Source organism: Apodemus sylvaticus, chromosome 6, assembly GCF_947179515.1.
Source record: "Apodemus sylvaticus chromosome 6, mApoSyl1.1, whole genome shotgun sequence".
Taxonomy (NCBI): Eukaryota; Metazoa; Chordata; class Mammalia; order Rodentia; family Muridae; genus Apodemus; species Apodemus sylvaticus.
In genome coordinates, this window is record NC_067477.1 from 20,420,495 (window position 1) to 20,447,246 (window position 26,752).

Genomic DNA, 26,752 nt, shown 5'->3' on the forward strand with positions numbered 1-26,752 from the left:
AGCAAGGATAAAATTTTATGTTGGGTTGCATCCTACTCTCTATCCACATGCTATCTGTAGGTTGCAGGTTGTTCCCATTTGCTGGGTTAACTTACTTCATTAATTATGATCCTGCTGGCCATCCGTAGCCGAGTCCTGGGCCCAAATTTGTTGGTGATCATGATGCGCAGGCCAGCCTCAGGGAAGGTGAACTTGGGAGGGCTGGAGCTGAGAATCTCGTCCACCATAACCACGGGGGTTTTGCCATAGGGGGGCTTCTCCTTCACTGTAGAGCATACCCCATGATCAGTGTTGGCCCCTTGGAGGACACTGCTCTAGTGATGATGACTAGCTCCCTGTCATGGCCAACATCTTAGGGCTATGTGCTTGGCGGGTGGCAGCTTCCTCTGGAATACCTATGACTCCATAAGTCAGGCAGAGCTAGCAGACAAACTGCTGCTGACGCGTACACTTGGTCTCTCCATGGTTGCTGCCTGGTTCTCTCAGGTCTCTCTCTTCAGGGTTCAGCCTTAGCTGGCTGCAAGGATCTTTCAAGGCCTTGTCTAGGACTATGGGACAGCCTACCTATGCCATAGACAGGTGCTTACATCTGCCACTCGTGACTGGACAGGTCCACCTGACAGGTAGAGACAGGACCACCACCACCCTGATCTTTAGAGACTCATATAATACTTTCCAAGTCAATAAGGCTCTTTATTGGGAAATGCTGGGAAACAGAGGCCAGTATCATTGGAACTTTTCCCAGAACCCTTTGCTCTGCCTTCAAGTAAGCCATCCTCATTGCTGTGGGATGGCTGCTTCTGGCAAGTGGGGTGGTCAAAGATTTGGTGCCAGGCCCTAGACACCAAGATCCAGCCTGTTCATCTGAGGACATGCTGCTGTTGGGGCTCAGTGTTTCTGATGAACCCTCCAGGGTGCTTGGGTGCTATTTCTTTTCCCTTGGGAAACAGATCATAAGGACCAGTCCTGGGCCAGTGTCTGCAGGAGCTCAGCACTGCCCTCCAGGTGCTAGGGGAAGTCTAGTAGCCAAATCACTCATGAACACAGCACCCTGAAACAGGCAGCATGTCCCCTCAAAGAAGCTAAGAAAACAGATATGGCCGTTCCCCAGCGCCCAACACCAGATCCTATGGCGTCCTGCATGAAGAACTGAGTAAGCAAAGAGCAGATCCAAAGGGCAAACTCATGCAAAAGTTAGTGGTTAAAAAAAAAAAAAGAACTTGCAAAATGCACAGCAAACAGCCCTCCCTGCCCCTGCAAACACACTCACATACACAACACCCCACACAGGGAGCAAGGCTCAGCAGACAGGAGGCGGGTGGGTTAGAATCAGCTGGGGGCCCGTGCGCCTGTCCGAGGTGGACACTAACCTCCGCAGAGGTGGACAGTGTGGGGCTTGGGCTCATGGACTGTGTGTTATGGCTAGGATGAGAGCAGATTACTTACAATTTAGAAGAAGAGTTAAGGACACAGAGGCCGGCACAGGTGGCCACAGGTGGGTTAGCGTGCGGCGGCGGCAGAGTCTGGGGGCAGAGCTCTTGCTGGTGCCAGGGATGCCGGGGAGGGGAGGGGTTACATGAAGGAGGGTGTTAGTAGCAGGCTCCTTCCACAGGGAGCCTCGATGCTCTGGGCTGCCAAAGGGAGGGGCACCCACAAACCCTTGCGGCAGGTGTGCCAAACTCCATTCTGTAGAACCAGACTCGTGACAGGTACTGCATGGCGAAAGCCTGCGTGGGCAGGGGGCTGGGGGCTGTGAGGCGGAAGCCATAACACCTGGCTTCCTTGCCCCTATCATGCCCAAGCTGAGAGTCGTAGGCCAGAGGGTACTCAACTGTAAGATGTTTTCCTGGCAATTCCATCTAAGGCCAGTATTACCCCTCCCTTCTCTTTCCAAACTTAGCTGAGTCCAATACCAAGGCCCCTCGGAAGCCCCTTGAGGGCTCTCTGAGTTTAATCAGCTTCATTCAATATGGCGGCTGGCGGCCTGTCAGGCTGTGAACAAGGCCACTGGAGAACCAATCAGGAGACTAAAGCAGTGGGCTGAGCTACCTGGTTAAGTACGAAACGGCTTACCCCTGCTTCCTCGACTAAGAATCTGAAATTTCAGCCTTAGATTTTATACAAGAAAGCAGGTCATTTCCTATTCATTCTTTCTAGAGGTTTGTGGGTGCCAGGCAAGCACCCTACCACTGAGCTACACCCCCAGCCCAAGGGACTCCTTGAAGCATCAGCAGGCAATTCGGACATCTTTTTCTGTGGTATGGCTGGAGAGCCACCTGCCAGGGGGCTGAGAAAGGGGAAAGAAAGGGACGTTATCTCCTGCCACGGCAACGGTGGAAGAAAGTTCTGGCCATTTCAGTCCTGGGGTGTTATTGTGAATTTTTCCTCCCATGTAACCCGCCTCCCATTTAGGGGATGTTATGTTGTAGCAAATGACCTCAGGGAGTATCTTCTGGGGATGGTAAGGACCAGATGGAGTCACTGAGACCACATGTCTAGGCAGAGACTTCTCTAAACCCAGAAACCAAGAACTGTGCCTCGTTTATCCAACCCTCTGTGATCCTCTCCTCCCATGCCCTCTAATATAAATGTTTAAGAAGCAGTGTAGGAGACTCACTTCTCCCTCAGACCCGGTACCTGGGCCAGCTCTATGACCAGTTTTCCAACTTCCTAGAAGTTACTCTGGACTTGGTGATGGTGGGGAAGGTGGTGTTAACTCATGGAGAACCCTTCCGTCACTGTGTATAAAAGTGGTAAGAATACCTTCATCCTGGGATCTCAGCTTCATTGGCCATCGATCACTGGTGTGTCTGCGGGGGCTAGCATGGGCTCCTCTGAACTGGGACCCTCTCCTGCTCTGTGAAACTCCTCCTTTCATGTAGAAAGGTGTAGCACTCACTGGAGCATCTGTGACAAATACCTTCTTCTTGGGAATACCAAGACAGAACAGAAGTCATTTGTGCAAAATGCACTCGAGAGGAAACTTCTGTTCTGCTCCGCCCAGGACAGATTGTAGAGTGCTGAGGAACCACCATTGCTGAGCTGCCACCACAGGCAAGGAGAACCTGAGTCTACCCAGTCCTGATACCACAAGCAGGTTAAAGATCCCTTCAAAACATTGCCACTTGCCGGGGGTGGGGGGCACTGAGGAATAAGGGTGGAAGATGCCATGTGGCCCTGGATTTCCCTTTCCTATCACAAGAACCTACCACAAAGGCTTTAATGCTTCTCTGGGTGGGGCAACTGTCCCATGTCAGGAGTGTTACCTGACAACTGGCTGGATTATTAAGAACTGAGGATATTTCCAAAGAAGTAGTTCTCAGATCAAGGCTGAGACCAAGAAGACAGGGCCTGGCTCTAGAGGCCCCGGTTCTCAGAGGAGCTAGGAAATAAAAGTGGTTCATTGGAGTGGGCCTCTAAACAGGCCTCTGGGTTGGGCTGGGCTGCCTGTGAAGCTCTGAGGATAGTCTTCCCAGGTCTTGATGTCCCTCTAGGCAAGGGTTCACAGCCTAGGAGGGGACAGTTTCCAGGATAGATTTCTCAAGGACAGAGCCTGGTACTGGAGATGTACAGAGAGGCTTAGGTTCTGTCACTTCAGCTTCCTGTTTGGGCAGAGACAACACTGTATCTCTAAAGTCCACCAAGCTTCCCACCTGCCCCTGAAAGCATGATTTTTTTTCTATGATGAAATTCATGTTCTTTGTTTTGTTTTTAGGGGACTTTCTCTTTTATCCTTTCTCATCCAAGTGAATGGCAATCCGATCGGCATCTTACATGTGGGTCTTTCTTCTCATCTGGGGTGTGTATGACGTCAGTGTGTGTGTGTGTGTGTGTGTGTGTGTGTGTGGGTGGGTGTATGTTCCACAAGGGTCCACAGCTCCTGTCTGCTCAGCCTTACCTTTCCCCAGCAATGGCACAGAAGGGTCGTCATAGCTACCATCATAGAGGTCATTACCATCTTCCAGCTCGCTGCTGACTGGGTTACCATTTGCAATGCTCTTTTGTTTGGTTGTGAAAAACGTCTGCATCTTCATATTGTACCTGCGAGTCAGGTAAGGCAGGAGGTCAGAGCAGGGGAGCGGGGAGTCCCATTCTACCAGGTGGGTGGAGCATCAGGTATATAGTCAACATGGCACTGGACATGGAGGGCAGCCAGGGAGGCTCTCCAATGGAGCCTAAGGGATTCTTGGCAAGAGTATTGGGACCCTGTACAGTCTGGGGCACTTGCTTCTGTTGAGCTGTGAATGTTCTCCCGGGGATGTCAGAAGCCTTACAGCCAATGCACCTGATGCTGCTTAGAAACTTAGCCTAATGACGGCACTTCAGCTCAACACTCAGGACAGGCTCAAAGGAGGCACCACCACCATGCTTTTCCCTTCCTAGGAAGCAACTGTTTCTCAAGTGGGCTGCTTGGTGACCTACTTCCCATGTCACTCCTGACAGCACAGCCATCCCCTGAGAGAAGAGAGTGACTCTCCATCTCTAAGTTTCTCTGTTGGCTGTTCACTAAGAAGAAAGGGAGTCACTGGTGAACTCTCCTGCTGGATGTTTGTGAAATATTTATATAGTATGTTTTATATAAAGGTGAGGACCCTCCTAACACCCATGGAGATGTCTCTTATTTTAACTATGTAGGAGAAGAGGAGCGTTGGTGAAGTTGATGGTACTTATTCCACAACCACCATTAGTATTTCCCCACGTTTCCATCATCCCAACAGCAAAGCTGTATCCACTCATGCCTCACCACTGCAGCCTCTCTGACCTCTAATCTATGTGCCTCCATGAACTTGACTCTTCTAGATACCATGTGAACACTGACTCCTATATTATTTGGTCTTTTGGGAATGGCTGCTTCTATTTGGTGAACTTTTTAAGGTTCATTTATGTTGAAGCACATGTTAGAACTTCATCTTACAGCTGTCTAGTCTTCCTCATGGGTAGCTTTAAGGTGATTTAGACCCAGGCAGCTTCCCAAGCAGCTCAAGGTTTCCCAACCCAGAACAGTGTTTATACCCCAAGAGGTGGGGCCCTGCTGCTGGGATTGGCAGTGGTCCTGACAAGAGGCATCCAATAAAGCCTGGAGCGGGGCTTAAGTTGCTGAACCTTTTGAGAATGGTACTGAGTTACTAGACTTATTGAAACAATAGAAGAGTGGTTACCCTGGGGCAGGGGAGTTGCCCAGAACAGGGAGGGATATAGGTCCTTGCTGGAGAATCATTTTTGGGAGAGCAGTAACTAACGACCCTACACCAGTCACCCAGCATTGCCCCCAAACCTGAGGATGGGCAACACCAGTGCCTGAGCCAGGGCCCCACTCTGGATGCCCCTGGATGGTGTTCACAGACAATGAAGGCCGCCTCAAGGGAACCAGAAGACCAGATGGAGGATAGTCCCTATTCTGACCAACCACATGAGGAGGGTACAGAGGGAAGGGGACCTCAAGGTGTTAAAGAATGGGAGAGGCCACTTACTTCATGATAAGAATATAAAACACATACAAGATGATGAGCACCAGGCCTTCCCACCTTGGAAAGAGAGAGAAAGAGAGAGAGAGAATGTGGTTAGAGCGCTGCAGGCCAAGGCACCCACAAGCTGGGGATGCGTGGTCAAGGTTAGAGGTAAGGTGGGATATCCTCACTTTCCCGTCCCTGGGATTCAGGTGGGACACCATATGGCTGATCAACCACTGAGAGTCCTCTTGGTAACCGAGAACAGGCTGAGTCTGTATCTTCTCAATTACAGGGGTTGACAGGAATCAGGGGCACCCCAACCACAGCTCTTACCCCCAGATGAAAAATCCCATGGCCTTTGCCCTAAGAGAACCTGGGCCCACTCAAGAGTCTGGTCAGGGACTAGAGAGGCTATGGGAGCAGGCAGGAAGAGGCCCAATCCCTGGGCAAGGGGCATGGTGATGGCACAGAAGCCCCCAGGACCATGAACTAGGCATAGCCCAAGCCCACAACTATGTGTGTGGAGAGTGGTGTTGTACCTGTGATGGCAGACTTGAGAAGCCACAAGGTTTTTGTTGCTTCTTTGACAATGTGCTAAAGCCTCTGTGTGCTGGGCTTGGCCAATCGTTTTGGGAACCCTTCCTTTGCTAACATGTAGTTCACCAGCCAGAAGCCTACCTACAGATCATCTCAGGTCCACCATCCCAACCTATCCACAGCTGAGGAAAATGAGGCCAGGAGTGGACTTTAGCCAGGATTGTCTGGGTACCGGGCATGAAGCTACTCTTGTCAAGCAGTTGCTGTTCTCAGCTGTCATTTGGCATATTCTCAGAAGCTGTCTCCTTCAGGATGCAGATTCCGGACCATGCCAATCACCAGGTAACCGTACAGCATATGAACAGAGATGCTAACACATCCACAGAGTAGAATGGAAGAACCAAAAACTTGTTCCTCAGAAGTTCATACTTCCTGAATCTCAATTAGGAAACTTGGTTCCTGTTTAGTGTCACAGAGAGAGAGTCCTTGTATTTTCTTATAAAATCATTTAATTTTTTTCTGGTTTTGATGTGCGTGTATGTGGTCTATGTATATGTACATGTGCATAGGAATGCACGCCCATATGTATGTGATGTGAGACCAGAGGTTGGTACTGGGTGTTTTCCTTAATCGTTCATCTTATTTTTTAAAGACAGGTCTTCTACTGAAACTGGAGTTCATTCATGTCAGAGAGCCCCTAGGGATCCTTCTGTCTTTGCCACCCCAGTGCTGGGATCAAGAGGTGTACCACCATTCCTGGCTTTTTATATGGGTGCTGGGGATTTGAACTCAGGTCCTCATTCATTGCTTGTGAGACAGGCATTTACCAGCTCCTTGATTTTTATAGTCAGATCTTTAAGTTCCCTGAGCTGAATTCCTCTACAAGTCATGAGGGAGAGTTCTGACGTGTTCTGCATGACGTATCTTTGTCTCAGTGGCATCTGAGACCCCATCCCACACTCACTGCCTCACCAGGACACCTCTGTTACCTCTTGCTTTTAGACCCCATGACTACGCCCATTCTCAGTCTTGTTTATCTTCCTGTAAAGTCTGATTGCCCTCATGGGTTTGTGTACCTTGGATGCGTATCTTGATAGCAGGCGGGGCAGAAACCTTGGAGGATACAACTGTTACTCTAATAGGTCAAAGGCAAGTTGCTTAGAATGATAGATAGCCTTGTCCATCACTTCCATAAGCTAGCAAATCTACGTTCCCAAAAATAAATCTGAAAATGATTCAGCAACCCAGCATACACAGATACTGGCAATTAGCAACAAAAAAGGAAAACATTAAAGACTCACCACACAATTTCCTCGTCATATATGAACTGGAAAGCAAAGGAAACAGAGGGATACACTCATTACAAGAGGAGAAAAGTGCAGACCCCGGGGCACCTGGGTCTGACATGCACTAGCCCCGTGGACGGCTTTGAGCTCTGCATTTCCCAGTTTCTCACGTGTGGAAGCTCACCTTTCCTGAGTGGAAACCTAGGGCAGTTGGGCTGTAGCACGTGCTTCCTGCCTGTTGGCTCAGTGTGGCCATCCCAAAAGAGGTGGCCTGTGTTTTAATATAGTTCAGGTTGCTCCTGGGGCAGACCTGGTAGGAGCTTCCCCTGTTACTACAACAGAGTTGCTAAAGTTCAAGAGAATTCAGACAGCAAAGATGCAGCTATACACTTGTCTCTATACACCTGTCCCTATACACCTGTCCCTATATGTATGTCACACGTGTTTGTGTGTGTGTGTGTGTGTGTGTGTGTGTGTGATGGGGCTAGGTTTCTTAAAAACAAAGAGTAACTGCCTTTGGGATTCCAAGGTGGAGGGTCCAGCTGTATAAATGAAGACAGGGAGTGTGTATGGGTGGGGTAAGGGATCAACAGGCAGTGATAGAATTCAACACATAGGTTATCTTAAGTGTCAACTTGCCTGGATTAAGGGGCACCCAGATAGTTTGCAGAATAGTGTGTCTGTGAGGGTGTTCATGGAAGGACTGGCATTTGAACTCGTGGACTGAGAAAGGAAGATCCACGCTTACTCAAGATGGACGAGGCAGCACTGAATTATCAGAAGACTCAACAAAAAGGCCACCAAATGGTAAATGTGACCCCATTCCTTTTCCTTACAGGTTCTTCTGCCTTTTAACTCTACGGCTTATGCAAGTGGTGCCATGGTTCCTCAAGGCTTCTGCCTATCAGTGGGTGGATGTATGTTACTGAGTTCTCTGGGTCTCCAGCATGCAGGTGGCATGATCAAAAATCACTGAGCCATTCCCCAATTCATCTCCAACTACCCATTCATCTACTTTCTTCCTTTGTCAATCCATCTAGCAATCTCCATCCACCCACCCATCCACCCATCCATCCATACGTCCATCTATATGTTCATCCGCCCATCCATCCATCCTCCCACCCACCCACTCATCCATTCATTTACCCATCCATCTACCCATTTATCCATCCATCCATCCATCTACCCACCCATCCATCTACCTATTTATCCATCCATCCATCCTCCCACCCACCCACTCATCCATTCATTCACCCATCCATCTACCCATTTATCCATCCATCCATCCATCCATCCATCCATCCATCCATTCATCCATCTACCCACCCATCCATCTACCCATTTAGCCATCCATCCATCTACCCACCCATCAGTCCATCCGTCCGTCTGTCTGTCCATCCACCCACCTACCCATTCTTCCATCTTTCCATCTACCTATCACTTCATCTGTCTCTTATTGGTTCTTTTTTTTCTACACAACTCTAATTAACATGCCTCACATCCAGCATCTTTGGGACCAGACAAATCTTTTGGACCCAAGGCTCTGAGGAAGGACACTCAATAGAGGGAGAGGGAAAATCTGAGAGGCTTTGCAAGGAACATTTTTAGCTTATAAAGCCCAAAGGAGGGCTACCAGCATTTACAGGTGACAGCAGGGATGTGGGGAGAAGACATGAAGACAGTTCTACACTGTGAAGTTTTCTCACACTTGGGATGAACAGTATATAATATATCATGAAAATATGAAATATGTAATAAGTATGGAATAACAAATATGTAGGCAACAGAAAAGCAGTGACCTTGACTTTAACTCTATCATACAAATCCAACTGTCTGATGTGAATATTTAATTCACAACCAGGAAAATTCACTCTTTTGAAAACTGAAGAATGTTCCTTGATCATTTAGAGGTCTATAAAGAATCATTCCCTCTCTGGCAAATGATATCACAGTTGGGGGAGGAGCACTGCCCCTGTGGTTAAGCCCCAAATATTGGCACTAGTCTGCATTTGCAGCGGAGGGCTGAGAGAGTTTCTGAGCAGGCAACAGATGATATCATTAGATATTCCAGTGACTTTCTGCCAAAATGATTACCGAGAGAACGTCAGTCTCTTAAGAGTTGTTTTCATTGCCCATGTATGGTATATTTAGGGGACTGTGGATTTATCTTTTGAAATTTCACATAGGTATCTAGTTTCTCCTATTGATGTCATTTGCTGAGTGTGGTGGGAAGTTTCTGAGCTGCCCTCAGAAATCCCACTGGTAACTGTGCCCTGTATGCTCCTTCTGAACACCGTGGGGATCTGCTGATTTGCTGTTTCCAAGTTGGAGGTCACAGCCTTTGATAACCTGACCTTTTTACCTCCTCACCTTTGTTGTGAGGACCCAAGCATTGCAAGCTACAACTGTGGCTTGGTGGCCTGCTAGGCCTGGAGGTCAGCTGACAGTCACAGGAGTGTTCCTGGAGAGGACGCTCACCTGACTGTGTGTGTCCTGAGACCTTTCTCTTCCTAGCTCAGACAGTTCAGATGTGTCACTCCAGGGTTCGGTGCTTGCTGTTTTAAGCTGTTAGGTTTGGGGAATTTTTTTTTCCCAAGATAGCATCTCATTATAATAGCCAAGACTGGCCTGGGACTAATGTTCCTTTTGTGATGCCTCTTGCCCCTTGACTGTGGGTGTGCCCTACCATGCCCAGTTTTGGGGGAACTTTATTACAAAGCAATAGATAATTAATATAAGGGTAGTCATACCCCTGCAGCTGGAAAGAAAACTGTCACACATTTTCTTGAAATCCAGGATGCCACAGGCCCGTATGCACCAGTGTAAGGATCAAAACTGTTCCCCTGACAGTGCTTTACTGTGTGGGCCATGATGCCACCCCAGACCTTGGGCCTGATAGCTTTGAGCTGGCCCTCGCCTGCTGTGCAGGACAGAGAACCCAGAACCTTGCTGCTTGTACTTTGTGGTATTGAATACAGGCCCTATCTTGCTCCTGCTAGGCCAGCACCTGACCACTGAGCTGCACTTGCTAGGCTAGTACCTGACCACTATGCTGCACCTGCTAGGCTAGCACCTGACCACTATGCTGCACTTGCTAGGCTAGCACCTGACCACTGAATTGCACCTGCTAGGCTAGCACCTGACCACTGAGCTGCACTTGCTAGGCTAGCACCTAAACTCTGAACTGCACCTACTAGGCTAGCACCTAACCTCTGAGCTGCACCTGCTAGGCTAACACCTGACATCTGAGCTGCACCTGCTAGGCTAGCACCTGACCACTATGCTGCACCTGCTAGGCTAGCACCTGACCACTATCCTGCACCTGCTAGGCTAGCACCTGACCTCTGAGCTGCACCTGCTAGGCTAGCACCTGACCTCTGAGCTGCACCTGCTAGGCTAGCACCTGACCTCTGAGCTGCACCTGCTAGGCTAGCGCCTGACCACTATGCTGCACCTGCTAGGCTAGCACCTGACCACTGAGCTGCACCTGCTAGGCTAGCACCTGACCTCTATGCTGCACCTGCTAGGCTAGCACCTGACCACTGAGCTGCACCTGCTAGGCTAGCACCTGACCACTGAGCTGCACCTGCTAGGCTAGCACCTAACCTCTGAGCTGCACCTGCTAGGCTAACACCTGACCACTATGCTGCACCTGCTAGGCTAGCACCTGACTACTATGCTGCACTTCCTAGGCTAGCACCTGACCTCTGAGCTGCACCTGCTAGGCTAGCACCTGACCTCTGAGCTGTACCTGCTAGGCTAGCACCTGACCACTATGCTGCACCTGCTAGGCTAGCACCTAACCTTTGAGCTGCACCTGCTAGGCTAGCACCTGACCTCTGAGCTGCACTTGCTAGGCTAGCACCTGACCTCTGAGCTGCACCTGCTAGGCTAGCACCTGACCTCTGAGCTGTACCTGCTAGGCTAGCACCTGACCTCTGAGCTGCACCTGCTAGGCTAGCACCTGACCACTATGCTGCACCTGCTAGGCTAGCACCTGACCACTATGCTGCACCTGCTAGGCTAGCCCCTGACCTCTGAGCTGCACCTGCTAGGCTAGCACCTGACTCTGAGCTGAACCTGCTAGGCTAGCACCTGACCTCTGAGCTGCACCTGCTAGGCTAGCACCTGACCTCTGAGCTGCACCTGCTAGGCTAGCACCTGACCACTGAGCTGCACCTGCTAGGCTAACACCTGACCACTGAGCCGCACCTGCACATTTTTAGATATTTCATTTTGAGACACAGTCGCCCCAAGTTGCCCAGGTTGGTCATGAGCACAATCCTCTAGCCACAGTCTCCTCAGCATCTAGGTTTATCTTCCAGCTTCAAACGTGCTTCCTCGGAGTGAGTCTGTCTCAGTGAGTGGGTGGGTCTCGCTGAAGACTTGGAAGGGTCTCATGTGAGTATATATTTGAACTTCCCCCACATATTTTGTTTTTTCTGAAGCTTTTAATCATTAAAATGGTCCTGGATTTAGTCCCATTGTGAAGGACCAAGGATGAGGTCTTTAGAAAGGGTATAGTGTGGGTAGAGGTGTGGGGGACCAGTGTGAACACAGACAGATGGATAAACATATCCAAGGTACTGTGACTTCTCTGGTCATAGGGTCAAGGACAGACAGGCAGGTACCCATGCCCTCACAGGGCCCCGACCACCCAACGTTCGGGTGTGAGGGGTGACTCACCGCGATGAGTACGACGACAGACAACGTGTAGTACACGGAGTCACGGCACACAGCCCACCACGTCAACCGCACCACCTGCCGGGTCAGAGAGAAGCCATCAGCTGCTCTTGCCTGGAGGCTGGGAATGGGGCCAGCTCCCCAGAGAGCAGAAGGACGGGCCTCAGGGTGCCTCCCTCAATACCTCTAGCTCTTGGCTATAGTTGGTGAAGACAACAGAACCCAGTAATGTTCTTAGGGGTGGGGAAACCAGAAACTGGCCTACTCCTCTGTGATAGTGGCCGGACATATTTCATGGCAAGAGCTGGCCATTAAGGTAGAGACCAGAGCGTCACCATGTCCCATCAGCTGCCCACCTCTGTCATCCTGAGCGAGAGTAGGTCCTGGCCATCTTCCTCTGTGAGGCCAGACTAAGACTCTGCTCTTGTGTCAAATACTGAGTCTGACCACAGCTGCCCTTGTGCCTGCAGAGGAGGTGAGCAGCCCAGGGAGCTGCAAGCCCTCAGTCCAGCCAGGGTCCAGGGAGGCCCTTCTTAAATAGCTGTTGCTGTTCAATGAATGCCCGCATAAACTGGCCAAGCCACCAATGTGACTCCAGCCTCTCAGTCTGTCACACTGATGGACAGGAAGGAGTGTCACAGCTACTTCATAGGGGAGGCCACGGGCCCAGAGTAGACATTCTCTAAGCCACAGACACTGACATGACCAGCCTCATTAGGGTGTTGTCATTGTCACCCCAACCATTTCTAGAGATGCTCACTCCCATCCTACAGGATACTGATCAGGCAGGCAGAGAAAAAAAAATCCACTGACCTGTCCAGCAAAGAGTCCACACACTCCAATGATACACAGGATGTTGAACACGGCAGAGCCCACAATCGTCCCTACACCGACATCGCCATGGGTGATGAACACACCTGCAATAAGAAAGAGATGATGGCAGAGCCAGACAGCGTGGTCCCCTGGGAACCAGTTCCTTCCATGCTTGAATCAAATTAAATGTTTCACTACTACCACCTTTATCATCATCATCATCATCATTATCATCATCATCACCACCACCACCACCACCACCATCATCATCACCACCACCACAATCTACGCCCTGCCCCTCTGACCCTTTGGGTTTACGAGTGAGGAAATTGAGGCTCAGAGCCGGTAAATGCCCCATGGCACTGGGCAGTCAGCCCTGACTCTCTCTGCACGGTGTCCCAGCGGCCTGATGTCCTTACCAATGACAGAAGCAAACAGCTCTGGCGTCGAGCTTCCTGCAGCCATGAAGGTGGCACCGGCCACATCTTCACTCAGGTGAAGTTTCTGAAACAAAGAGAGCCCAGGCAGCTGGGCTGTGACAAGGGTGGGGAGCGCACAGCCGCTGGGCAGGTGGACAGCGGGACGCTCTTGGTGGCACAGCGCTGTGCTGAGCTCCATAGCCAGAACTTCTCTACCCAAAGCACGCGCCCCATACCCTCTTCCCGGCTTCAACGCCCCCTTTCCCTCCCGACCCAGCTGCCTTCTCTTCATTTACTCTGTGCTCCTAGAGTCCTGGCCACGACCCTTGAGGACACCTTCCCTGCACCCCCGGGGGCACCCATACCCTCTCAGAAGCCACCTGAGGAGAAGTTCTTCTTCCTAGAACCCTTTGCCCTCTGCTTGATGAACGTGCTCTTCCCACTTCTCCGGCCTGTGCAAACGTCATCCCCTCCAGGAAGTCTTCCTATACCTCGTGACATTCCATCCCTTTAGCTTTCTTGACATCTAAGGCCCTTAAAGAAAGACTAAGGGCAGCACCCATCCTTACTTCCCTTACCTTTGTCCTCACGGCCACAGGCAACCCTGACCTCACCTGCATCCTCAGTGCTTGCCCTCCTCCCCAGCCCACTTTCCATGGGTATCTTTCAACCTCGAGGGCAAAGAGGCTCCAACCCTATTTTTATGGTTTTCCCAAACTATCAGCCTAGGAGGGTCCTGGATGTGTGCTTAGTCTACCTTAGTCTGATACAAGGTATCTCCCAAATGGCTCCTGGTTAAAGGCTTGATTTCTAGTGCCACAGTGTTCAGAGATGGAGCTCAGGAAGTGCCTGGATGAGTGGACTCTGACCTCATCAGTGAATTAAGTCACTGATGGAGTCATAGTTTTGATGCTGTTATCTAAAGGCATTGGAAACTTTTGGGGGCGGGGCCTAGAGAAAAAAGTGGGTCACAGGGGAATGTGTCCTTGGGGTAATAATTTACGGTCAATATCTGTCTCTCTCAGTCTCAGCTTCTGGCCACCATAAAGGGGTAGCTTTGTTCCACCATGTCCTGCCACAATGTTGTCTGCCCCACACAACCTAGAAGCAATGGAGCTAGCTGATCATGGACTTAGACTTCTGAAATCATGAACCTAAGTGTCTTCTTCCTTAAATTTGTATGTCAGGTATCTTGTCAGGGAGGCAAAGATCCGACTCACACAAGCTGGGACCCATGGCTGTGTTCTTCCTGGGTGGAGGCAGCTTCCGGGAAGCAGAAGCAGTCAGCCTCCTCTCTAGGGGTCCTGAGATAGACCCCTCTGTACTAAGCTCCCATACTCCATCTTAAGGAATGCAAGTGTAAACAGAGGGAGAGTCGGGGGATAGGAAGGCTGGAATCTTTCTGCCAGTTCATGGATTGAGGGACCCAAGTTCTAAAACAGCCCCTCCTTACTAAGTTGTGTCCAGAAACAAGCTGGACGGAAGGTGGGCACCTGTCCCTAAGAGCCACTTGTCCTCAACATGGCAACATGGCCTCAAAGAGCTGGGTGACTTCATGGGGCGAGGGGTGGCGAATCCCCTAGGGGCTGCATGTGGTAAGAGCTGCAAACAAGCTCCCCCCCCCCCCTTGATTGGAAACTATGAGTGAGGCGGAGCACAGACAGAGCCTGGGGTCTTGCATATGGAAAAGGGAAATGAATTAACAAACTGGCAAAAGGGAGAACACGGTGCAGGTGTGAGAGAGAGAGGACTCCTGTCGCCATGGCCAGTGTCGGTCAGAGGAGCACTTAGGGAACACAGGTCTCCCTCCTGCGGTTTTGGGGAATGTGCCTGTGCTGTCACAGGCTTGCCTGCTCCCTTGCTGATTTGGCTCACACCGCATGGCTTCTAGAGGATGATGGCCTGGAGGGTGACTTCACACGGGCCACGGCTTCTGCCAAGCTTGGGGACAGGACGTCACTGACGTTGATTTGGTGTTGTCAGGATGAGGTGTGGCTATGCTGGAGGTGGCTGTGTGATGGTCTTCTCCACCAGAATGCTCTCAGTCCCATCCAGCCTTCTTGTCCCTGTCATTTACATAACACACTCCCCTGGGCACCCTGGGCTTTGTGGAGGGCTCCAGATCCTTGCCACGTACCTCACAGATCTTCTCCAGGGATGGGACAAAGAAGTCATCGCACACGATGGCCAGGGCATAGAACATATAGAGAGCCTGTGGACGGAAGGCAGGTTTCAGTGAGAGTCCCTTACACCCACACCAGGCTGCGGGCAGATGCACAAGCGGATCAGCACCTTGGAAAGCTTCAGCATCAGAGACTTGTTCTCTCCGGATCCTCCCTGACAGATAAGGAAACTGAGGCCTGGAAGCGGGAAATCAAATGTTGAACTGGGCCTGTGCTTTCTCTCAGCACTGTCACAGAGTGAGAAATACAGATTCCGAGCTGGGCAGGGTGGCACATGCCTGCAATCTTGGCCCCCCGGGAAGCTAATGCAAGAAGGTTGCAAGTTCCAGGCCAGCCTGGGCTGTATAGTGAGACTGTATTTCAAATGCCAAGAGAGAGGAAATGGCTCAGTTGACAAAGCACTCTCTGTACAAACATGAGGATCTGGGTTCAAATCCCCATCACCTGTGTAAAATGTGGGTTCAGGGACATATTCCTGTAACCCCAGCTCTGGAGAGGTGGAGACAGGGGGACCCTAGGAGTTTACTGAACCAGTCTGGCTGAATTGGTAAGTCAAGGTTCAAAAAATAAGGGACGTTATCTCAAAAAATAAGGGAAAACACAGTTGAGGAAAGCACTGGATATAGAACTCTGGCCTCCCTAAATATGCATGTACACACAAGTACATGTACACATAAGCACATACATGTGGAGAAAGGAAAAGATAGAATATACACATGCATGAAAGGAGAGAGGGAGGGGCACAGGAGAGAGATGTGGTTTCTGTTCCTGGCCCCTGGCACACACCTCCTAGAGCCTGCGGGATCTCTATAGTGCTACAGTGTCTCAGGCATGCTAATGAGATGCCTGGGAGTTGGTAGCCCTAGACAGGGTGGCACTGGTCACTGGAAAGTCCCAGGCAGGATTAGAAGGGTGAGGCAAGTGTCTCTGGAGTCTGAGGCGTCTGGTCTGCCGAGCAGTGCCTATGTGGGGGAGCCTCCATGAGCCCCGAAAAGCAAACTCGGAAGACCTGCGGTTGGCTGAACATGAGCAGGTTTCTGGGGTACAGTGCCCAGGGAGTATGGGGAACCCCACTCCTCCCTGATTCCTTATCTCCTCCACCCACTCAGTTATCTCTGTCTGGGTCACACTCCTTACAACACAAAGCTACACGTGTTTCCTGTGCTCTGTGCACTTTCTGCGGGTAATCCAAAGCACGGAGATGCTGCCTGGGGCTGCTCCACAGAAAGCAGGGACAGTCTGGGAACTGAGCCCAGAGCCTCAGGATCTGGCACTGTGTCCATGGAGGCAGCGAGGGAGTATCTCTCCTAAATGAGCTGAATCAGGACATCTGCTGGAGAACTCTCTGGATGTGTGGCCTGCCCCTTCCTGCTCTGTTGGCCAGAGGTGCTGTGGTGTCGCAAATGTGACCTCAGCCACTTTTTCTTTTTTCTTTTTTCTTTTTTTTTTTTTTTTGTGTTTTTTAAATTTTGAGACAGGAGCTTATGTAACACGGGGTATCCTCGAATTCACAGTGAGGTCAAGGCTGACCTTGCCCTCCTGATCCTCTTGTTTCTACCTCCAAGGTACTGAGACTACTGACATGCCAGACTGGCAGCTCTTATTTAAAAGGACTCTGCTTCCTAAAGCCAGTCATAACTAACCAACCAACCCAACCAACCAACCAACCAACCAACCAACTAACCAACCAACCATGCTGGTTCTAGCATAAAGGCCATGAGAGAAGTCTCTTGGAGCAATAATTTACAATTTTAAAACAATAACCTCCTATTTCCCATCTTTAACTTAAGAGAAAGCATCATTCCGTGTTATCAATAGTTTGCTTGCTGCCAAACCTCTGCTCATTTTTAAGAGTTCACTGAGCATCTGTACATGTATACAGGGAAGTTTGTAGTACACGTTGCAGACTCTTGGCCTCATCTGGCCCCGTGACTCCATGTCTCCAAGCCTCCATTTCTATTTCCACTTAATGATGAAGCAAGGACATGCAGTTGTTTCTAGGCAGTTTTCTACTAGGAACCTTTCCCTGTCCCATCTGTCTACACAACCACCCACCACAGTTTTGCTTGTGTTCCAGGTGCGACTGTGGACAGCAGGGATGTGATGTGGAAGATGGCAGGCATGGAGTGTGGCAAAGAGTCTGCCTCTTGAGACTTAATCCCAGTGCAGGACAAAGAAAACAGGTGAACGAAGCCTTTACAGGAATCAGGAAACAGAAAATGCAAAGGCTCTGAGGTAACTGTGAGCTCAGCAGGGAGAGGTGTGGAGGAGCGGGAAGGGCAGAATGTGGAGCTGGAGGGAGAGACAGGGACCAGAACCCTGAGAGGAGATGAGAACATTCTAAGGCATGACGTGAAGCCCTGGATGCAAACGAAAAAGGAGGCCGGGCTGTGTCAGTGCAAACACATGGCGCCACATGAACCGAGTTGAAGTGAAGTGAGGCTGTGCTGTGACTGCCCTGGTGTGACTCGTTGTCTTTGGCTGAAACTGTGGGCACTTGGCTAAAGGAGAGGCCAACTGGGGGCCTCTCATGATGCACCCTAGGATTCTAAATATACTTCACACTACCACCAGTTCCTTCCAACATCATGACTCAGGCAAAGTGACCCATGAAGTCAAAGGACCTCTCTCTCATGGCACCTCAGAACACTGGAGAGAAAAATGGAGGCGGAATGGCATTACGGTTTCTATCCTTTGGGTCAGGGAAGACTGAAAAGACTTCACTGGCTCCTGTGTGTGAGTTTTTCCTGCTCTAAGGAAGGCATCAGTAAACGTCCTCTACAGAAGTCATAGCTTAGACTCTGTAGGTCAAATGGTCTCTGCCACATACCAACTCTGCCCTTATAAAACCTAAGTAGCCCTGGAATATGGGTGTGTGCATGTATATATGTGTGTGTGTGTGTTCTAATAAAACTTTATTTGCAAAACTGAGTTATGGGCTGGGTTCAGCCCTCTACTTTTAGCTTAGTAATTACCACTCTGAGGGGTCTTGTGAAATTCCTAAAGTTCTGACTCTCGGGTTCAACCATAAGGTTTTGCTTATGGGGCTAGGCCACAAAACCATGGGGAAAATCTGCCAAACTTACATCTCTTATTAAAAGGGGATGGGATGCATGTGCTGGGATGTCTGAAAGATAATAACTCCATTCTAGAAAAAAAAATATGCAGACACACCATTCAAAATTTGCCTGCAATCCCCACTCTAACCTCCACTTCCAGCCAAAACACTCCTCCTTTGTTATCTTCTGGTCCTTGTTCTCCACCAGAGAATTAATTCTAGATTCCTCTTCCATGAAGTTACCTCTAGAAAAAGGCTCATGGTTGGCTGAATTTAAATTTATAAGCAGACGGTGTCGGGTAGCCAGATTGCTGAGCAGGAGGAAATTTTCTGGGGCTGATCTGAAACAGAAGTCAACCCAGACCAGCCTTGCTTCCTGGCAACCATTCAATAGCCTTGTACTGGTTCCCGCAAGGGCCAGAAAGAATTCTGGGCTCTGTAGACCATGGAGTCTGCTGATGCAACGTTCCTGTCCTGCCACTGAAGCTCAGAAGCAGCCAGAGAGGGCACAGCTATGAATGGGGTGGCTGTGCTCTAATACAGCACTTTACTCATGGAGGGGTGGGGCTATAGCTCATTGAGCAGGACTGCTTGCCTGGCACACACGAGGCCAGGGTTTTAGTTCTCAGTAGCACATAAACGGGACAAGGTAGCATACACCTCTAATTGCAGCACTTGAGAGTGGCATGTGTGTGTGTAGACAGAGGGGGCGGGGAGAGTGAGTTAGCTCTTGGTCACCCTGAGCTGCACAGCAGGTTTGAGGCCAATCTGGATACAGAAGATGCTGCCTCAAACAAATGAGCAAACCTTTGCAAAAAAATGAGCAGGGAGGTAAAATCTGGCTGGGGCTAGGGTTTGTCTTTCCAAGAACAGCAATCTATACTTCGATCTTGAATTCCTCATTCCCATCTAAATTGCTATTGAACCGTCTGCCATCAGGGTCTGTCTGAACACTGAGAGAGCTGTCTATGGCCAACCACCCTGAACATGCTGTGTCTCTTCTGAACGTAGATGGGGGTGAGGAGTGTGGCAGAGAGAGTCGGAGAGCAGTCACAGGGACCATGACAGCAGGCATTACCAAGGACCTGTGTACTGCATCATGTCTGCTGCTGCTGCTGCCGTCTAGTCCTGAAGTGTACACAGGGGTCATGGCCCTGATTTTATGAGAGTAGAAAACGAGGCACAAGAAAAAGCCATGTCCCTGTGCTAGGACTGGGGACACTAGGCAAGTAGGGCAAGCTACTTGACATTTAAGAAAAGCCTCTTGTTGGACAAAATAGCCTAAGGTCTCTTCTCTTCCCAGGACGTTACAAGCTTGGACACTGTATGGCAGTGGCTCTCAGCCTGTGGGTAGCAACTCCTTTCAGAGTCCAGTGATCCCGTCGCAGGGTTCTCATATTAGATATCCTGCACATCAGATATTTGCATCACAATTCAGAACAGTAGCAAAATTGCAGCTATGAAGTAGCAATGGGATAAATTTATGATTAGCGGTCACCACCACAAGAGGACCTGTAAGAGAGTCTCAGATTTAGGAAGCTTGAGATCTACTGCTCTGTGGTCATTATATACTACACAGATGGGTTCCCATGCCAGAAGATTAGTGGCTTCTGGCCCTTGAGGACACTTACACCAAGGATGTGTAGCAGGACAGCGCCGTGTTGTCGTTCTTTGTTGGAGAACAGGTCTGTGGGGAACTCATGGATCGCTGGAAGAAAAGAGGAGACAGAGGGTGTTAGGTGACAGCACAACTTCAGCAAACCTGCCTGAGACCCACAGTCCGCCAAGGAGCTCAGGGGCCACTAGTTTCAGACTGACTGACCAACCAGAGGGAAAGCCAGCTGGATCTCAGTGCTGGGCAGACGGGTACTAATAGGGGAGGATGTGGGATTAGCCATAGATATCTCAGTATTTGACAGCTACTTGGGATTTAGATTTGTCTTGTGTCTTGAACAATGGTATAACACACTTCACACATTGGGACAGTTGTAATCCAAAAAGACAGACACTGTTGGTGGGATGGGAAATAGGACGGCTTTAGGAGCTCTTCAGCCAGTGACACAATATGCCTAGTGAGTCTGAAAACAACATATCCCCCTCAGAAACATGCATACATAACCTCATAGCTGTGTTATTTAATGATCCAGAAATGAGAATGAGATAAATCAAAGCTTAGATTCGAGGATCTGTCTGCAGTTCCAGTCAACTCTAAGCAACTCCTCTGACTCAGAATGCCACAGGCAATGGAGGAATGGTCCTTCTTACCTTCTTGCCTCCTAGGATGGCCAATAGATATGTGCTTTCATGGATGAATGCTAGCAAGATACTTGCAGATCCCTACCTAATGCACCCCCGCCCCCCATCACACCAACTAAACTAGAAGCTTCCAAAAGGTTCACATGACCCAGGTCCCTACTGCATCTTCAAGAGTGCAAGCTGGGCTGGGTGTGATAGACTCTCAATAGACTTGAACAATTCAATGAATAAATGATGGTACAGTATTATTGGGGGGCAATCTGTATCATCTCTTGGTACTGGGATGCTGGCACAATTGCTAGCCCTCAGGTATCTGGGAAGATGTGTGGTCCACAGTGGGCACTCAATAGATGACCCAGACAGAAATCCCTAAGCTCTGAAAATGAATGGATTAAAATCTCATTTTTCAACATCAGATTCACCTAACAAAACAATGGAACTGGCAGTTGTCCAAGAACCAGGCAGCATTCATACTTTTGAAGCAAGAAGTACTTAATGAAGAATACCTTCATTCTCTTCTTTATATTTTTATTTTCTAAACAAACTTCTCTAATAGAATTGCAGCTACCGTTTCAAGGGCCTGGATCTGCTACTTGGAAGATGGGAGATTGCGGAGGAAGAGCTTCCACATTCCTGTGGCCAGGATTCTGTTTTCAGAAGTAGAAATGTCTGGAACTTTTCAGCACAGATCCCTAGACTGTGGTTCTGCTGAGAGATCTCCAGACACTTCCTGATTCTCAAGCCAGGGTGAGGAAAACTGGTGATCTACCCAATCCTGGAGGCATCTCTGGGAATGAGAGTGAATCTCTGCTTTCCTGAGGTGGAGGACATGACATCTGTCCCTCCATCCAGGATGGGGCTTAGGGCTGTATAAATGGCCTTGTCCCTGGTCAGACCAGATTTTTCATACATTCCTGCTGCCCTCCTAGCACCCTTAAGCACATGCTGGAAGGCTGCAGGGTACAGACAATGTCATCCACAGTCTTAATTTTGGCAACAAATCAGTAGGTGACCTATAGAACTCCCAGGAGCTTTATGTCCGCCTCCTCTCAGTGCCCACACGAAGCATTTCACATGCTGGGATACAGATGCTGAGAGATTCGTGAATAAGCCTGAGAGAGGAGTGACTGGGTAAGAGAATCCAAGACTCTGGATATCACATGCTGGACCTCAGGTTTCATCTACTTTGGTGTGTTGAATAAGAAATGTTTTGTCTGAATAAGAAATGTTTTGTCGGTCTGTTTGGGAAGATTTGGGAGATGCAGCCTTGCTAGAGGAAGTATATCACGGTGGGTGGACTTTGAGCATTTAAGGCTCTGTCTCAACCCCAGCTCACAATCCCTGCCTCACGCTTGCTGGTGGGATGTGATCGCTCAGCTTCCTGCTCCTGCCACCATATTTGCCACTACCATGCTGAGTCTTAGAGCCCTCTTATCCTTCTGTAAGTTGCTTTTAGTCACGATGCTTTATCACAGCAACAGAAAAGAATGGGCTGTGTGGCTGTTATCTAACCTGTATGGCCCTCTGCCTCTTCCGTGACAACTGACTGTGAAACACAGTCTTGCTGAATGTGTATGGCTTCAGTGGGCTATGTCCCAGTTAGCTACCGGCTGAGTCTAGTCTACTTCCTGCTGCAGGACTGAACCTTCCAGAAGCTGCCACAGTGCTAATGACAATCCCTGTCCTCCTCACACTGTCACCAAGAAGAACTCTGACCTGCAGATAGGCCATGTGTTCTAGTATCCGTTGTCTTTAAAGCAGATGAGCAGAGGTTTTGGGACACACACACTTCTGTCTCTTAGGTCCTATGTGACCTTAGCTGATGACATGTCAGGGGCTTGTGTGAACCTTGCCTGTACGTATGATCCCAACAGACTCTGTACAAGAGATACGGCAACCCCAACGACTGTTCACATACCAGCACATTCTGTCCCGATGGATGCAGGTGATGTGCATCTTTACAAACCAGTTTTGTGGGGGAAAGAAAGCAAGAACATAGATGGGGACAGCAAGCCCATGGACTGCACAGGCCACAGAGAACCTGCTTGCAAGAGCAGTGTCATCCTAGGTTCCTGAGAAAACCTTCTCTTTCTATGGTTTACCAGAATGAGAAGCACCCAGACCATGGTCAAGTATGTGAGGCTTGTACCTCTGAAAGAGCTCATTACACCCCCAACTGGTCAGCTCTACATCAGGAAGGAGGAATCAGCAGGGCACACACATGGCTTTCGAGGTCACACCTAAGCCTTTAAGCTGTAGAAATCCCTGAAGGCAGGTGTGGGTTGAGGAGAGATTTGTCTGCAGGCCTCGTGGAGCTCAGGGAAGTAGGATGATACCAGTACCCTCCAGAGCTCAGGAGGAAGGAGTCAGGGTAGCAACAGGATGGAAGGCAACCTTTGAACCTTGAACCTTGGCTCCCTTTGACCCTTGGCTCCAGAAGGACTCATCTCTCACCCCTGATCCTGGACATACTCAGCATCCTCACAGGGCAGTATCTACCTGTTTCTCAGTCTGCTTTGGAGTGTATGCAAAGCCTAGAACATCTGGGGTGTATGCAAAGCCTAGATCTCTCTCACGAGCCAACTTCCTGAGCATTGGAGGGGAGACCTTATGGGCCCTGGGTCTGTAAGTACCCACAATTCCTTCAGCACCAACAAACTGCCATTTGAAGTCTTCAAGATACAGCTGAGCACTGTGTACACAGAAAGCTATGCTATGATTTTCCGCCAGTCTCATTCCTTTTAAGCTATATGCATTGCTCAATAAAATGTACAAATTTATTCAGTGGATATTTTCAGAGCACTCGCTCCGTGAACCCAGACTCTGGCAACTGCCAAATACTATTCAGTGTATCTTGAACCTCCTCGAATGCAATGGCTGCACCCTGACGGGTAACCCGACTTTCAGAGACCACCAAATCTACTGAGAAAATATAAGCCTTGCTGTAGGGGTTGGCCTGGTGCTGCTATGCATTCACATGCTAAATACTGCCCCCCCCCCCCAAGATCTGGTTGTTCCCTTCCATGAGAAGATCATCACACACTCCAAATGATGCTCTATAAACCTTGCTCCACAAGTTAGCCCTGATTGGTTAATAAAGATGCCTACAGCTGGGACAGGGCAGAAGAGGGGGACAGAGCGAAGGTTACTGGGCTTGGGGTCTGAGGTAAGGACCATGAGGACTGAGAGAGAAGAAGGAAGAGGTCACCGAGGGGCAGAGTGGATTGTGTGGAATAGGAGTAGTCCAAGAGAAACATGGCAAGTTTCTCGGGGAAACAGACAAAATAGCACAAAGGGTTGGCATCTGCCCAGCTCCAGTGCTCTAAAGTTTATTATAAATCTAAAGGTCTCTATGTCTTTTATTTGGGAACTAAATGATTTGAAGTGGGGTAGAAACCCCTAATAGATATTTAAAGGGAACAAGGGGGTGCATCAAACCGTCAGAACAATATTAACCACAACACCTATCACTGTGGGAATACCCCTCCCCTTGAAAGAATAGGAGTTAATGCCTGTACCCTGAGTGTTCACCAAACACCAGGTGTCAAGCAGGGTGCTGAGGCCCAGGCAGCTGCCCCTGAGGCACAGCTGTGCAGTGGGACAAGCAAACAACTGACTGAGCATGAAAAGGCCTCTGGGATGGTGACTGAGCCAGCCGCTGCTGACTTGGCGGAAATGGAGGACTGATGTGGTTCCTTAGAAGGAAGGGTGCTCATGACAAGGCTCGAAGCTTGCATTGCCCTGATCTCCCAGACAACCCCAAGGAGCTCATTCCCACTTACAGACGAGCAAGCTGGCCTTCAAGGTGAAAGGAGTCACCTACAGTCACACAACCACCATAGGGAACAGACGAAGAACTGAGATGGAGCTCAACCAATACCTGGCTTTCCTCAGTTGGGTATCTTCTCTACAGCAGACGTATGTCTCAGGGCCAAGGTCTCTTTTATCTGAGAAGAAGGCTCTGTTTTCCTGGCATATCAAAAGGCCATAGCTTTTTCCAAGATTGTGTTCTTGGAAAGAGGAGTGTGTCTGGCATCTCACTGGTCAAGTTCATCTATAGGCCATAATCTACTACAAATTCCATGGATCCAGGGGTAACCCAGCATGCGAATTCCTTAACCTCCTTAGAACATTTGGTAGTGCAGATCACGTCTCAGGCTGGGGAGATAACTCAGTGAGTGGGTAAGTGCTTACTGTACAAGTGTGAGGATCTGATTTCAAATTCCCAGCACTCCATGTAAAAGGCGAGGTATGATAGTGCATGACTGAGATCCCCGTGTGGAGACAGGTGGATGCCTACGGCTGGCGGGCCAGCTATAATGAAGATCTTCAGGTTCAGTAAAAACACCATATCGTAGAAAAGTAATGTGAATGGCTATAGAGATAGCTTAGTGGTTAAGAGCATGAACTGCTTTTCCAGAGGACATGGGTTTGATTCTAACCCCCACATTGCAGCTAACCATCAGTAAGTAAAGTTTCAGCTGGATCTGAAACCCTCTTCTGGCCTCCAGGAATGCCAGACGTACTCATGGTGACAGACATACATGCAGGTAAAACACCAATCTACCCATGTAAAAAAATAAATAAATCTCAAAAAATAAAATAAAGTAAGTCAGAAAACAATAGCAGAAGATACCCGTGTGTGCCATCCACCCACCCATCCATACCTGTTATCCACCCACCCATCCATCCACCCACCCATTCATTCACCTGTCATCCAACCACCTGTCTAACCACCTGTCATCCATCCACCTATTATCCATATCTTCATCCATTTATCCATCAATCTACCCATCTACCCACTCACTATCCATCTACCTGCTCATCCATCCATCCATCCATCCACCCACCCATCTACTTACCATCCATCCATCCACCCACCCACTTACCATCCATCCATCCATCCATCCATCCATCCATCCATCCATCCATCCATTTACTCATTTTCTATATGATAAAGTCTATTTTGTGGTAAGGTCATGCATCCACCATTGTACTCTAAGAGAAAATAGCTTCATGAGCCCCTAAATTTCTTGGCCACTAGGGATTGACTCCAGGTCTTACCAATGGAGTTCTATTACAGGAAGCTTTTTCAGTCAGTGTCTTTTCAGTCAGCATCTTTCACTTAACAACATGGAGAGACATCCACCTTTTATGTTCCCACCTCTTCAGCCGTAACTGTTTACCTTCTTTTTCATCTCACTGTGCTGTAGAGGGTCCCCATCCGTGACAGGACCCCTGAACTCTGTGTTCTCAGAGCTTCCTTCCTAGCTGCCTTCTCTCTCTCCTCATTACCCGTGGTTTTGTTTGTCTCATCTCTAAAGACACTTTCCAAGTTTTAACCTTTCCAAGCATCAGTTGTAACACAGTTCTTCCTGTAGGTACCTTAAATGCGTCCTCAGTGAATGGGCCACCATCTACATGGGCTATAGGAAGGTGATTCTGGTAGTCTTGATATCTCTTGATCCCTCAGAGCTTATGATGCAGGAGAGGCCATGACACAGCCAGCTTCCATTTTGTGCCTTTCCATAAGCCTTCCCACTTAGGACTAGTCACACATACCAGCAGATGCTGTGTTGTGATGAGCTTTGGCTAACTTTCAGTTATGGCTGTGGCTGTAAAATAGGTCCTGTTGACCATGGGGACTTCCAGAGCCAAAACGAGGTCAGATTGTCTTCTCATTGCTGTTTCCATGGGCAACCATGGCTACAGACACTGACAGGCTCTGCTGGCAACAGCCCTACAACCTGAATTCTGAGCAGGGTGTTTGATTTAGTCTATTCCGTCTGTACTGATGTAACAAACCATGCTAACCCAGGGTGCTTACTTAATGCAGAAAGCTTACTCCTCTCAGTTTTAGAAGGTGTGAAGTCTAAAATCAAGGCAGCTTCTCAACATCCATAGAAGACAAATAATGAAGCTGGTCCAGACCTTCCAAGTTCAGCACTGTCTGGCCTTCTCTATCTGTTTGCCCTGGATCATCCCAAGGTGCGCACCCTACTCCAGCCATGCTGGCCAGGCAGATGCTGCCTGGTCCTGGTACAACCTGCTACCAGGCCAGCATTCA

The 26,752-nt window shown here is 49.3% G+C and overlaps 1 protein-coding gene across 2 annotated transcripts in view; it reads right to left on the minus strand.

The window, feature by feature from the left end:
• The window catches only part of Slc24a4 (solute carrier family 24 member 4), a 137,666-nt gene that overhangs the window by 32,110 nt on the left and 78,804 nt on the right, over positions 1–26,752 (minus strand). Inside the window, exons 3-11 of one of the 2 annotated variants that reach the window (XM_052185216.1) lie at positions 20,061–20,137; positions 15,326–15,400; positions 13,189–13,273; positions 12,770–12,873; positions 11,960–12,034; positions 7,289–7,314; positions 5,472–5,525; positions 3,956–4,041; positions 96–265 (exon numbers count right to left, since the gene is read on the minus strand). In XM_052185216.1, coding sequence (XP_052041176.1) covers positions 96–265; positions 3,956–4,041; positions 5,472–5,525; positions 7,289–7,314; positions 11,960–12,034; positions 12,770–12,873; positions 13,189–13,273; positions 15,326–15,400; positions 20,061–20,137 — 752 coding nt within the window. Of the gene's footprint in view, positions 1–95; positions 266–3,898; positions 4,042–5,471; positions 5,526–7,288; positions 7,315–11,959; positions 12,035–12,769; positions 12,874–13,188; positions 13,274–15,325; positions 15,401–20,060; positions 20,138–26,752 lie in introns of both variants that reach the window. The other variant, XM_052185215.1, reaches the window with a different exon arrangement.